Source organism: Passer domesticus, chromosome 23, assembly GCF_036417665.1.
Source record: "Passer domesticus isolate bPasDom1 chromosome 23, bPasDom1.hap1, whole genome shotgun sequence".
NCBI classification, from domain to species: Eukaryota; Metazoa; Chordata; class Aves; order Passeriformes; family Passeridae; genus Passer; species Passer domesticus.
This window is the reverse complement of record NC_087496.1, coordinates 1278258-1292614: the sequence shown is the minus strand read 5'-3', so window position 1 is coordinate 1292614 and position 14357 is coordinate 1278258. Positions and strand designations below refer to the sequence as shown.

At 48.6% G+C, this 14357-nt stretch overlaps 1 protein-coding gene across 8 annotated transcripts in view; it reads right to left on the bottom strand.

The window, feature by feature from the left end:
* Positions 1–14357, bottom strand: part of ARHGAP32 (Rho GTPase activating protein 32) — a 237929-nt gene that overhangs the window by 8512 nt on the left and 215060 nt on the right. For all 8 annotated transcript variants that reach the window (XM_064397872.1, XM_064397871.1, XM_064397870.1 and 5 more), the window contains 9 exons: positions 13152–13254; positions 10264–10408; positions 9557–9639; positions 7324–7431; positions 5958–6103; positions 3812–4013; positions 2906–3051; positions 1917–1991; positions 493–1344 (listed from right to left, as the gene is read on the bottom strand). In XM_064397872.1, coding sequence (XP_064253942.1) covers positions 493–1344; positions 1917–1991; positions 2906–3051; positions 3812–4013; positions 5958–6103; positions 7324–7431; positions 9557–9639; positions 10264–10408; positions 13152–13254 — 1860 coding nt within the window. The remainder of the gene's footprint in view (positions 1–492; positions 1345–1916; positions 1992–2905; positions 3052–3811; positions 4014–5957; positions 6104–7323; positions 7432–9556; positions 9640–10263; positions 10409–13151; positions 13255–14357) is intronic.

Here is a 14357-nt window from a genome sequence, read left to right as displayed (position 1 = left end):
ACGCTGCTCGACAGCACAGCAGTTCATCACAAAGAGGAAAAAACCCAAGAGATTGTCTAAAGGCTCCTCTTGCATTTCTAGAGGTAGGAAGGAGGTAGCAGAGAATGAGATACCCTTACACAATTTTGATCATAAGGTTTTAGGCAGAAAGGTCCCTTCTTCGAGTGTTGGCAGATTTTTAATTTAAAAAAGGAAAAGTCTTAAGATGGTCTATTGGCTGAAATGATTGAGAAGGACATGCTAGAGATTTTCACGTATGAGAGGATGGGGGAAAAAAAAGCGGAATATAAAGCATTATGGAAATTATCCGAGATTTGTGTGATGTAAGGAGAAGGCAGAGGTTAAGACTTTACTGATCTGCACAGCCCTGCAAGACACTCGTGACCAGAACTGACGGGCAATCCCCTCTCCTAAAGGCACGCAGAGGAGGATGGTTCTGAGAGCAGCTCCCCTTTGGAACTTAAAGAAAGAATGGAGGAAAATGCACTGTACCTGGCTGGGTGTGTCCACTGGGTACAGTCTTATTCTGACTGCTTGGCATGGCTCTCTCCCCTTCTTCTGGCAACTCTGCTTTGCAAGCAGCCACTAGCTGGGGATGCTGCAGCTCTTGGTGGCCTCCTTCCCCTGTTCCTGTTTCAGTGTTTTTCAGGGGCAAGGACATCTGGGTTGGGGACCTGTTTGTGATCTCAGTGATGCCAATCTCTTTGCTCCAGCTGGAAGAAGAGGAGTTCCTGGATGTGGTGGGCACTCCTCCCACGGCCTCTGGGACACGGCTGGGTAGCACAAAGGAGGTGGGTTCTGTGCTCACTGGTGGAGATTTGATGGGCTTTCGGGCTGTCTTGGGCGAGAAACTGAGTGGTTTGCAGGCCTGCTCTTCCGTGGGGCTCAGGTCCAGCGTAAAGAAGGGACTCATCTTCTCCTGGAAAGGGGACACTGGCTCAGAGCTTGTGGCACTGCCTGGGGTCTGCGACTGGCTGCCTGACTCTAAATCCTTCTTGAGCAGGCTTGGCTTCTCCTTATTGATATCGATGGACTCCAGCAGGGAGGTGCTGCTGTCCAGGCACTCGGACTCCGCCTGGGGGGGGCTGCACTGGAAGGACATGGGGTCGAAGTCCAGGCTGGCGACGCCGATGTCCGGCGGGCTGAGGTCCACATCCTCCGAGGAGCGGGGAGAGATGAGGGCAGGGACGTGGATGAGCCCCTCGTCCCCGTCGCTGTCGTCATGGGGGAGGTTGTCGTAGGAGTTGCAGCGGTTCATGTTCCCCAGCAGCTCCCCATTGAAGGAGGCAGACAGGGCATCGCTGCTGGACCTGGGCCTTCGGGGCCGGAACAGTTTGGATTCACCTGGAAGTGAGGAGACACCATGGGTCAGTGACAGGACCTCCAGGCACAGTCGGGAGGTGGGCGGGGGCAGTCAGAGCAGTCCTAAGGCAGGGACAGGCTCCCCTGGCTCGCTCTGCACACAAAGTAACATCGTTGGCAGTGACTGCTTATTCCATTTGCTTAAATTCTGTTACAGCACTTGCCAGGTGTGATTTAGTGTGAAACTAAGCTGTGTGCACAAGCAAAGACACTTTAAATGTGCTGAAGGCCTTTCTCAGAGAGCACTTTCCTCCACAATGCTGTCCTGTCAACCTTGAAATAGCAAGGGGAGGAGCCAAGGAATGAACATAAGCAGTGTCAGCTGCACCAGAGCAAGAGGTTTGCTTTTTTTAACCTTAAAAGCAGGAAAAGCCATGAAGAGCATTTCTGTGAGACCCATCTGTGCTGGGAGCAGAAAGCTGCTTCATCAGTTAGCAAGTTCAGCTTCCCCTGGAGGGGTGGAAACCTGCTCTGCTGAACATCCTCAGCCAGAGATGTCAAAATGCCTCTCTGAATGTCCCTTTCTTGGAAGTGCAGGTAGGATTTTGCCTTACCATCCACGGCATGCAGGGAGGTGAGGGACTCCTCGCTCTTGGCCGAGCGGAGCGTCCCGCTGTCTCCTCGTCCTCCTGAGGGAAGGAACCACACAGGGAAAGGATCAGTTAGAAAGGGGTTACACTTAGCTGGGTAATGGTGGCAGGAAAAACACAAATGCATTTCTAGCACCAACATCACTGTCCTGAGAGTAATCTTATTTTGAAGGTGGGTTTCTGCTTCTCATTTTACTTGGAAACAGCAACCAACCCAAGTGATGACTGCTGCAGGTGACAGGCTGGGCAACTTCCCACAAGCAAAACTCCTCAAAAAGGGGGAAGGAAGGAACATTTACAGACCCTGTTTTATGGGCACTGAACAAGTAGAATTTCAGTCTCTGAGGAGACAGTCCTGAAGGGTATCATAGAGAGTGTGAAGACTGTGAGGGTAAGAATTTAAAGATTGACCTTGGGAGATGAGGGGATAAAGGTCTCCCGGGCTCATATTCTGGGATTTGTGATGTGTTTTACTGCAGAAACACGTTGTTGCTACTTTTAAGTTTGGAAAGAGGCAGAAAATTATATATGGAAAAGGCTGAGAATTCCACCTACATATCCTGGCTGTGGCTACAAAGGGTTGTTGGCAGCCTTCTCTGGGTACTCTGGTACAGCTTTTGGAGGGAATGTGTTTGGGGAAGGTGCCCTTCCCCTCGTTTCATCTTCTGAGAGCAGCAAGGGGAACCAGAACCGTATTCTCATTTCATAATGAGAGTGTTAGAAGGAATTAACCTGTGACTTATGACAGCAGCAGCCACATCTTATCTTTCCAAAGTTGTTCCAAAAAGCACAGAGGTGTGAGCCCCGGCAGGCTCCAGAGCTGCATGAGATCCATTGGGAAAGAAGAGCTACTGGAGGTGTCATGCACAGCTTGGACGCTAGAAGGAGATAAACGCCCACTGGAAACATCACTCTGCACTGCTGACAACCCGGGATGTGGAAGGGGACCTCACCTGCCAGGGCTATGGCTTTCATTTCTGAGGGCTCGCTGGGGTTGCGTTGCAGTTTGCGCTTGGACACGGAGGAGGATTTTCCCAGGTTGAAGAAGGAACGCCAGCTCCCCACTGGAGACTTCTTCATCTTGCTGGGAGGCCTTTTCCTGGGGAGAGAAAATGGAACACACGGATGGAGGATGGGCTGCAGCTCAATCCTGGCTGCTTGTTACCAGCACTCTCTGCTTTCTGCTGAGAAACTCCGGGTTTCTGCTTGGAACCTCCCTCTTTTCCACAGCTGAGGATGTTTTCTTTCATCCAGCTCAGCCCTAAAGTCTTGCTGTGTAAATTCCCCCAAGCTCCACAAAGCATCTGCAGTGCATGTGAGGAAAGGCTCTTCCTTGTCCAGTCCAGCAGCCAAGGAATGGATTTTCTGGAAGAAGCCCCAGCTCTCTGGGAAGCTGGGCAGCCATAAAGGTGCTCAAAAGCATCTCTCGCTCCTGCTATAAAACCTTACTCTCCTCCACTGCCATATTTAGTTTCCAGTGTCCTCAAGCCTGCCCAGCTGCTCCATTTCAAGGGAATCTGGATTTGTAACAAGCACTTAGTCCTGGAAAACCCCAACATCTGCAGGTGTTCACCCTGTTTACATTTCTGTGTTTGACTGGTCCAAGCATCTCTGCATTATAGACAACATGGATTTATATATTAAATGATATCCCTGATGAAAACAAGAGGGAGTGGAACACAAATTATTTGGCTAAACCAAGACCACTGATATGAGCTGAATCCTCCCAGAGTCAAAAGCAGGTGGAAAACTGGCCACAATATTTACATATATAACAAGTCTCAAGTTAATATAAGCAAATTCCTGCTGTACTCAAAATAACAGTTATGACACACGCTGGAAAGGAAACCTGTCTCTACCTTTCAGATGGGAAGTCAATGACTGTGTGGAATTTCCCCTGCAAAGCTGCTGGGCCTTCTCCCACTTCAATGTACTTGCTGTCTGCCACAATGGGAGAGTTGATCTGGGCCTGAGTCCGTGCCTGAGCCTCCTCCAGCGTGAGCAGCTTCGTGGAGGGCGAGGACACCAGCAGAGACTTGGGCCGGGATAAAGAGCTGTGCCCTGCAAGGGAAAACCACAGGCAACAGGGAGAGTCAGCAAACGGCAGTGCAGAGATCAAAGCTCAGCTCTGTGTGTCTAGGGAGGTGCTGTGTTTTTCTGAGTATTTGTTATCCCAGCCATTGAAAGATGTGGACAAAACGTGGTCACAATGTCACAGATATGGTGATGACTAAAAGAATAATGGCTTAGTGAATTAAACAAAAAAGCAGAGACAAGCAGGTAGGATGGAAACCTTTGTGACATACTTTCTTTCATCTGTATGCAAGAGCCTGTGAAAAAAATGATGTTTTTCCCTTGTATAAAGCCTGTCTGGGTCATTCCCAGACTTCACCTCTCTGTGTAGCAGGAAATGCCACATGTGACTGAAGCTGCCAGAAACCAAAGTACACCTGGACACAGCAAACAGAATCTGCTGTGTGGCCTGCCCGTGGCCTTTAGAGCTTGTGCCTGGTTATGGTGATGAATGTGCAAAATCTGAAAGTAGCTGCTGCTGCTCCTGCTGCTGACAGCTTCAGTGGAGAGATTATGGGGACTCTCTTGTAGGAGCAGCTCTCCTGTGTCTGCCATTGCCTCTTGTACAGGTGTTTCTAGGGTTATTCCCAGGTGAGTTCAGGGCTTTGGGGGAGATGTGCAGTGCAGAACATCCTGCTTGGTTCAGTTCCATGGCTGTCCCTGTAGCAGCACAGCTCTGTGTGAAGGATGCAGAGTCTGTGGGGTGGTGTGGGAGCTGTAAATGCTGTCCTGGGTTAAGTTTGGGTTCAAACAGGTTTGGCAGCACCATTTCCCCCTCTCACAGGTGGGTGTAGGAGCTGTGCTCACACCCAGAGGCTCCCAGGAAGCCGTTCTGGAATGCAGAATTCCTGCACTTAGCCAACCCAACAGCCTGACCCTCCTCCCTGCCAGGTTTGTGTCATAGCCACTGAATGCAAATGACCAAGTCATTAAACAATTAGCCGAATTTACATGGGCCATTCTAAGCCTGGATAATCATCTGGCTGGGATTCTGAGCATGCTTATCTTCCCTCCCCTGGTAGAGTCAGCCTGCTGGGGCTGGCACTGCTCAGTCAAGCTAACCTCTGGCTTCCATGGACTTAGAACTGCCCTACAGCAGGAGAAAAAGCTGGACTTGGATCAAATCTGCCAGCCTAAGCAGAGGAAAGGTTTGTTTAAAAGAAGGGAGCAGCAAATGCAGTGGAAACACAGCTCTCTGCAGTCCCCAGGTGGTGCTAACTGCAGTAGCTGTGCATGTTCCAGGCACAGGCAGGTTATCAAGGCAGATGGTGCAGCCTTAATACTGCTTAGGAGCAGGAACAGCTTGTGGCAGCCACACTAACACAGAAAGTAAACCTTCCTCCCAGTACAACTCTGCTCCTTCTCAACAGAAAAGATACATGGTCTCAGTTACTCAAGGGAATTTGTAGGCTCCAAGTCTGGGTGACATATCAGGTGCTCCAGTTTCATTCCTCATCCTAAAGCAACACCAGCCTGAGCAAGTGCAAGATTTCAGTTTCTCAGCCTCAACATGACTGAATGCAGAGACTGCTTTACACCAGCTCATTCTATTTGTGTTCTAAAGTATGGATGAGGGCAGACAGACTTAGCTCCAATGGGTAAGTATGCAGGAGCACCAGTAAAGATGGTTTTAAAATGGAGAGGGAGCAGGGGAGAGAAAGATTTAAGTGATTTCTTGCATTTTTTCAGTGGTAGGATATAAAAGTAGAAGCCAAACATTCATCTCTGCATTCCTGTGGGGCATCCTTGGCTTTTAAGAAAGGTACTGACAGCAATTTCTAAAAGCAGGCCATCTCTGTCTGGGTTCTGACACCCCAACCCAGAAATGTGCCTTCTGGGTTAAAACAAAACCATTTCCATGTCCCGGAGGAGGCTCAGCCAGCCATGAGTGCTGCTGCTCCTGCCCGAGTGCAGCAAGGCCACGAGACACACCTGCCCCATCGCGGATGACGGAGCTGAGCTTGGAGCTGAAGAGCACATCCACGTGGTTCAGGATGAACTCCACCACCACCGACTGGATCCGCACCTCCATGAAGGCGGCCGTGCCGCTGAAGCAGGCGGACTCAATCTGCTTGGACCTGCAGAGGGACACGGAGAGGGAAGAGGCTGCTGCTGGGCCCCTGTGGGGCTGCAGGCCCGGAGCTCGGGCAGAAAGCACTTCAGGGCACTTCTGGGGTTAAATCTCAGCAACGCTGACTCTGGGGATTCACAGCCAAACTCCAGATCCAGGTTCAAGCCTTACTGATGGGGCAAGAGGAACACTGGGTTGGGAGGAACAGGGAGCGTGGGACAGGTCTGAATTGAGGTTAATACACTGAACACCCAAAATCAAGAGCTTTTTGTTAACTCATTTCATGACTGGCACAATTTAAGGCAGTGCTGTTGTACAAATCCACTGTGGCCTCTAAGAGGATTTTCCCTCAAGCAGGGAGTGTCTCCACCTGATCCTACTGCGTGAATGCCCCAGGACTCACCAAAGCAAACTCAAACATGAGGTCACTCCACTGCTTGTGGGAGAACTGCCAGAAAGAGGAGCCCACCTGCATGAGCTGGGAGTGTCCAGGGGCAGACTGGACAGAGCTTGGAACAACGTGGGGAAGGTGTCCCTGCCCATGGCAGGGGGTGGCACTGCATGAGCTTTAACACCCCTCCCAACCAAAACCCTTCTGGGATTCCTTGATGAACTGCACACTCAGATTTCTCAGCTTGGTAACAGCAGGTCAGAAATCAGTACAATAAGGACAGGGGGATAATATTTTTTTTTTTTAAAGCAAAATTTTGAAGTTACACCATTAATTTTAAAGTGCCCTGTCATGCAGATTCAAAACAGATTTATCCAAGTTAATTTCTGTAAGTTTGAATTCTTGCAGCCAAAAGCTGTCAAATTAGACTCTAGAGACTTATGCAGTGGGAAATCAGTGATGCCACTGTAGAAATTTTCCTGGATGATCAAGGACACATCAGTCTCATCTAACCAGGAGAGGAGAAACTATCCTCTAAAAGAGGGTTCAGGGAATTCTTCCTTGTCACTACTGACAGAACTGCAGCCAGTGGAACTGTGTCACATGTGTGAGACAGGATAATACAGGGGCTGTTTTACATCACTAGGTCAGGAACTTGCCAGCTGACCTTAAATCCTGCTTAGAATAATTTCCCATATTTACAGGAGGAGAAGACCACATTGGATGAAGAGAGGAAGAACTCTTTCCAGCTGCTGAAAGCTGGGATTTTCTGGAGTATCTGTTGTTTATGATTGTAAACATTTCTTTTGTATTGAAATAGGAAAATCCCAGAGTACCTGAGGAGGTTTGGAGCCCAGACGATGGCCAAGTTCTTGGTGTGCATATTTGTGATGGAGCAATAATCAGCCAGACGAGCCAAATGTCTCATTAGGAATTCCAGTGTCCTGGAAAACAGGAGAGAAGCAAATGTTCAGCACCACTGAGCAAAGCCAGGCCATGATCCACAGCACAAACCCAGCTCATTATTTCCTTTTGGTCTGACAGCTCCCAGAAGAGAAGGCTGAACTCCTTCCCCTCAGCCCCACGGTGGGCCTGGCTTTGGCAATACTGACTGGGAGTTTCTGACTGGTCCAGGCTCAAGAAATGCACAGTTCCAGGAAAAACCCTTTGCAGGTGTGTGACAGCCATGAGGGGCTGCTCAGGGATGTGTGGGGAAGGATGTGGAATGCTAATCCACAGCGACTGGATTGCTTCAGACACCCCAGAACATTGAAAACACTGGTTGCAGGTTTCTCACAGGTGGGTAATGCAGACCGAAGGTTAAACTTCAGAGGCTTCTGTTCACATTAAAAAATGGTGGGATTTGTATATTAAGCACTGTTGTGTTTAATATATGCTAGGGAGGAGGGACCAGGCAGTGGCAGTAAAAATGCTGCTGTACCCTCCCGGCGCCCCTGGCTTGTGTCTGTTTCACAGCCTATCCTTTTTGGGGGGAAGGGAGATGGAACAGAGAGGGTGTTTTAGGGCTCAAAATGCCACAAATAGATAAGATTGGAAGTGAAGCAAATGGCTCAGTCTGGAAACCAAAGAGACATCTCCTGCCTGCAACTTCTCATAACTGAGTAGCAGAAAAAGAAAGTGTTTTTTCCTTTCTCCAAGCAAACCCCAGGAAAGGAGAGCAGCAACCTGTGACCTACAGCATTCCACATCCTGCTGTTGGCTGTGCCCCCTCTCTGAGACTCTGAGACTCATATGCTGCTGGTACCAGAACCCAGTTTAACCAGCCCCAAAAGTAAAAATCATTTCAGGGTAAAGGTGAATGGAAAAGAAAGAGATCAGTTTATTTTTGAAAGGGCCACACACCCCCTCAGTTAACATCAATATTGCAATTAGTTACTACAAGCAGCAGCTGTTGCACCAACTAGCCAACCTTATTTGAAGAGCAAGTAACACAGTTTTAGTTTATAACACATCAGTTAAATCCCAGTTAACTTTTATAATTAGTTATTTATACCACTCATTGCAGCATTGCAATTGTCCAGCTAATGACCACATATGACTGTAACTGAAATGTAAACATTTATTGGCAGAAATGACTATAAATAGTTATCAATAGCTGTCATCATGTGTTACACCTGACCCCTTAGACCAGAATTCTGACTTCACCAATCATCAATTAATTATTATTACAACAATCAATTGATGATTGTCATGAAATATTCTAATTAGGAATCAATAGCCAAGCACTGCCTGCATTTACCCCAAAAACCACTGGGACACATCAGGGGAGCTGACCCAGCCAATTAAAATATGCATCTATCTGTAAACAACTACCAATTACAATTCACAATTAGTGAATGCTACTTACCACACATCACTAGTTATTACTGTTTAAGTCTCATTAGCATACAATACTCTATGTAGTTATTAAAGCTAATCACCAACACCAATTTGTCTGGTACCTTTTCACCATACCCTGCCATAATTTTTAATATTATAGACTGTTAAAATGTTGTTGTTCTTAGTCAAGACTCATTACCATACAGCATGAGTTCTTATTACTACTAATTAGCTTGAATATAGTATTTTAATTGGTGATTTTTAAACACTATATCATGCTACTCTAATACATTACACTAATGTAATTAATTACATCAGTTATTCTCAGAGTATTGTTATTATTTGCTAGTTACTATTATTGCAGGGAGAGGCAAACTGCAGACAAAATACAGTTGACCAAGTTTGGCTGAAGCCTGAGCAATTTTTTGGCTATATTTCACTTTTTTTAAAGTGCTCTTAGCACTGGTATTGTGCCCCCCCACAATAAAACTGTTTCCTTACTCTAACATAACAAGCTCCTATTTCCCTCCTAGATGGAGTTTCCAAGAACCTGAAGTAAGACCATGTCTAGTGCACAGTGTTTGGTAAGGAGCTAACTAAAACAGAAACCAACTTTCTACAGCCATAACCATTTCAATATGCAGAGGCACAGTGTGGCTGTCTTGAGAGGGAAACTGGAATTACAGAATTCCTCTCACAAAATGCCAAGACCCCAAAGGCTGCACTCACCTGTAGTGGGGAGGGGGCAGCTGCTGGATCACATCGTGGATTTTAACCAGCCTTTCCTCATCTGTAGCAGCAGAAACAGCATCCTGGAATGAGGCAGGAAAGGATTTAGCTGCAAATAAATCCGCAATATGCCAGCCTTGGTAGTGAGGTGAGTTTTGTTGCTCTTCTCCCCCTTGGGGAAGGGGGTCTGTCTTGGGGACAGAGCAGCACATGGATCATGTAAGGAAGGGCAAGCAAGTCATGACCTGGGGAATGTTAATGGCATAGAGAATTCCTGCAGAAGACAATCAGCTCAGAGCAGCATTTGCTTCCAATCCCATTCCTGGGAAATGGCAAACGAGAGGGGAATTCCTGCAAAGCATGGGAATTGTGCCAGGGACCATCTGCTGTGGACCAACAAGTGGAACCCACACAGCATGGCACAGGGGACAAAGGCACCTCTGAGTGACCTAAAGGGGACACAGAAAAGGCCCCTCAGACCCTGGGCACTGCCAGCCCCTTCTGGAATGGCAGGGTGGAATCGGGAGTGCGGGCAGCACAGCAATTTTGGTGACACACCCTCCTGATGGCTCTAAAAACCCCAAGTGAGGCAGAGCAGCCAGGGAGGGAAGTGTGTGAAAGGCAAGTCCAGCTTCCAAGGATTTCTCTGCTCCACCACCTGAAGGCCCACTGAAGGGGAAATTGCCCCACATGTGCCTGGCACTCACTGAGAACTTCTCGTAGAGTTGGTAGGTGAGCAGGGGGTTGGGGAGCTCTCGGAAGTACAGCTTGCACAGGGAGCCCACACAGTGGATGTCCTGGATGTAAATGTCCTTGGTCAGGTCGGGAATCTGCTCAGAGTCAAACTCGTGGCTGGCAATGAGAACAGAGAAATGGGTAAAGGGCTTTGAGAAGGAGGAAAGAAATCAAACCCAGCACAAATTACAGCAAGGCTTTCCTGATTTACAGGAAAAAATAAACACTTAGTCACCAACACCACATGACCCATGGCTGTGGGGCAGCCAGTGGGGATATTTTTCAAAAAAGAGACTTTTCCTTTTTCTAATAAAGCATTTTCAGTTAATTTTACAACCAACTGGCTGCAATCCCTTTTGCTGCATCAGGGCTTTTTGCAAAGCCTCCAGAGAACATCTTCCAAGACCACAAGTTTAACTCCCAAGGGCTGTGACTGGGATTGCCCATAGGAAGGATGAAAGCTGCTGTCCCTCTGCATTTCAAAGGCCTGCAAATGGCAACGATAAAGTCCTGCCAGCAGCACTTCCATCAGCAGCACATGGAAACCAGTGAGTGCAGGAATTCCTGGGGGATGAGCTGGTGAGCTGAGTCTGCCTCTGCTACAGGGAGAAGACAGCCAGGAACCACATGAAGAAAACCCCATAGCACTCCCTTGGTTTTCAGAGAGAGAAAAAACCCAATCACCAATGTTTATGAAATAAAAGCTGAGCTCAGAAGGCCGAGGGCTGGCTTGCTGCTGGCATATATGCTAGGAAGTGCTGTTTCCAATTAGCAGGACACTCCGGGGGGGTGAGAGCTGTGAGCCAGGCCCTGGGAGCTGGAGAACCTTGGGGTCCCTGACAGAGTCTTCAGGCTGCCCACAGCCATGGGGACTCAAACTGCCAGCACTGCAACCTCACTGAGTGGGCTGAGTGAGGTGGCCCATCCCTGTCCCTGTCCTGTCCCCCACCCAAAGCTGGCAGGTTGTGCCCAGGGGTCACACAACCCCTGAGCTCACCCTGCCTGAGGAGCAGAACATGCCCAGGGCTCCAGGTGTGTTTGTAGCTGAGCCCTCCTGGAATCAGGATGAACTCCTTCCATCCCTGGACATGGACACTGCCCATGGGAAGCCTTTCACTCCCACCAGACACGGAGCAGGAGAGGTCCCCACCTTCTCAGGGTGAACAGCCCATTCCTTCCTCACCCTGAAGACAGCAGAGGAGGAAAGGAAGAATTCAATTTTCCATACCCCCAGTGTCCAGCAAACACCATTTCCACAGGCAGCTTCTGACTCATCCCTTGCTCACATGTGGGACAGAAACTCAGCTCCTGCACTTGGCTCCACAGAAAAGCCCAGGAAGGCACCAGCCCACCCCACACAAAGACACTCAGCCCTGGCTCAAACTCCCTGCCCATATCCTGCCCTACTCCAGTGGTTTTTCCGAGGAATAAAGCTCACACTCTGTCAAATGTTCCCTTGCTGAAGTGAATACGGAAGGAAGAGAGGGATACCCCACCACATTTAACCCTCTCTGCACTGGCTGTTTCCAGAGCTACATGTTATTCCTTCTGGCCCAAAGGAAGACTTTGTTAGGTGAAGAAAAACTCCACAGCTTCTCAAAAGGAGCCAGGATACCAAAATACAGGGATCAACACCCCAAATCAACAGTGGCTGTTTTGCCAACCTGCCAAATGAAGGCAGCTACTGAAGAGCCAACATCTGTCCCATGGAAATCTCCCACGTGGAATACATTCTCTAACCTTCTCTCCAACCAAAAAGCCCTTTAAATCCAGGAGATCCAGTTCTTCTATGGAAAACCTAAGCACAGTGATTCATTTGTAAGGATGCTGCAGCCCCAGCTTTGGAATGAGCCTAATGCCCTGTTTATACAGCTGGGAACTGCAGCAAGATGTGTCTTATGTTCATCAAACACTCAAAATCTGTAGGGATTTACATGAACAGGACTGTGTCAGTAAGTTATGCCATGTACTCCCTTCCTTTTGTCTTTGGAACATCTCAGAAACCTGGAAAACAGGCTGTCACTTCATTCTCTGCACTACAACAGGAAATGATGCCATTACAATTTTAGAAAACCATTTTGAAAGCACCTTTGATACACAATGAAGGAGAAAATGGTCTTGGCAACACAAAAGGAAAAAAATGGACTAGGGCAGAGATTAGATGGATGGTCCAGCACAAGTCAAAATGGGGAATAAAGGGATATAACTGAAACAAAAATGTTTTATTCAGTCACAGTTCCAGTCAGAGCCTTTAGATCCTGCATATCAAAACCTTGGGACTAGATTTTCAAAATGGGACTTGCTGGGATAAGAAACAGGATTAACAGCTCAAACCTGCCCACTGAACTGGGGGACAGCTGGTACAAAAAAGATACTCTGCCCATTGCAAATAGCCCTGTGCTGCCTCTGCCAGGCTGTGGGCCCAGGAACAGTGCTGGTGAGTCACATCCACTCAGCACATCAATGCTCCAAGCAGAACATTCTACACCAAACGACAGGAGGACAACAGCCTCATAAAAGAAGAAAGGAAGTTTGCTGTGATGGGAACAGCTCCTAACCAGAGCACACTCTTGGCCCTTCCCTGTGCAGCACACCAATGCCACCCACCAGACTCAGGCATGCATCCTTTGCACATTCCCAATTAACTGCTGCTAAGCCAGGAGCCCAAGGCAGCAGGGAGAAACATCAGCTGCTCCAAAGGGCTCCTGGAGAGAAAAAGAACAGGAATGAAACATGCCAGCATAGTGACACCAGGATGCTGATACTGCATGCTGAAGGAAAGCTTCCTGCAGGGTGAAGGTGCCAGAGGCAGCCCAGGCTGTGCCCTGCCCGTGCCAGGGGCTGGCAGGCCCCCCCTTACCGGAGCTTCTGGATGTTGGAGGCGATCCCGGAGAGCCGGTATATGCCATCCACAATGCCGTGCTTCTCGATGAACTCCGTGCAGCTCTTGAGGACCTGGGGCACTGAGCAACAACAGCCACCGTTAGTACAGACCTCTTGGCAGGTGCCAAACCGCTCCCACCTGGACCATGGCTTCAGCTCCTCCCTAGGGGAGAAAGTCTGTAGGAAATTGAACTTCAGGAGTTGATGTGCAAACTGGCCAGAGGTGTTCCTGCTTTAACAAGGGAATGACAGAATATGAATCAGGTCAAAAAAAGCTAGTTCTGGTCAGAGACAGTGCAGGTCCCATGGCAACTCTCATGGGAACTATGGTGTGAAACCCCATTCTAGAAGAGCTGTAAAATAGAATAAATACTATCTTTCAAATCTATACAGGATTAATCTATCCTTGCTTTAAGGAAATATAAACATCAGGGAGATGCTGCTTTTGGCGGCACAGACAGGAGAGCTTTTACAACTGATAATTTCATCACAAATGTCTGCCAGAGCATGGCTGGATATGGAGAGCTCCACAGCATCCCACACTCACAGAAAGTGCAGACAGAGCGGGGCATGACAGAATGGAAAAATCAGCCCAGGGGATATAATTAGGTGTCAGGTTAATATTGCAGCCGCTTCACCACCCCATTCCTTCCAGCTGGCTTCCCAGGCTCATGCACATCCAGTGCTGGAGCTGTGTGTCCATCCATGTAAGCTTGAGGAGGAGCAAATCACTGGATTTACAAAAGGCACTAAAACTGCCCCAAACACAGAGAGAAAACCAGGATGAAGCTCCTGTGAGCATCAGCAAACCTTCATGGACAAAGCTGGGATTCCTGTGGATCCCCCTGCCAGCCAGCTTTTTGCACCAGCTCCTCTGCTGATCTCAGTGTGTTCTTCAGATGCCAGGTCTGATCAGTGTGCCACGTGACACCGATGCCAAGCAGGTCATGTGGCAAATCCCCTTACACCACAGCAAATGCCATCTGCCAGGCAGTGTGCTCCCAAGTGCTGCTGCACTTGGATGCTCCGTGCTCCCGCCAGCCTCCACAAGGCTGCTTCCCCAGCCTGCAGCAAACCCTCACAGCTGGAGGAAAGGCTCATTTCAGAGGGCTCCCTGGAAATCAGCAGCTGTATCCAGGATAAGGCACGTCTGCTGCACGCTGGAGCACAGGACACGGTGAGA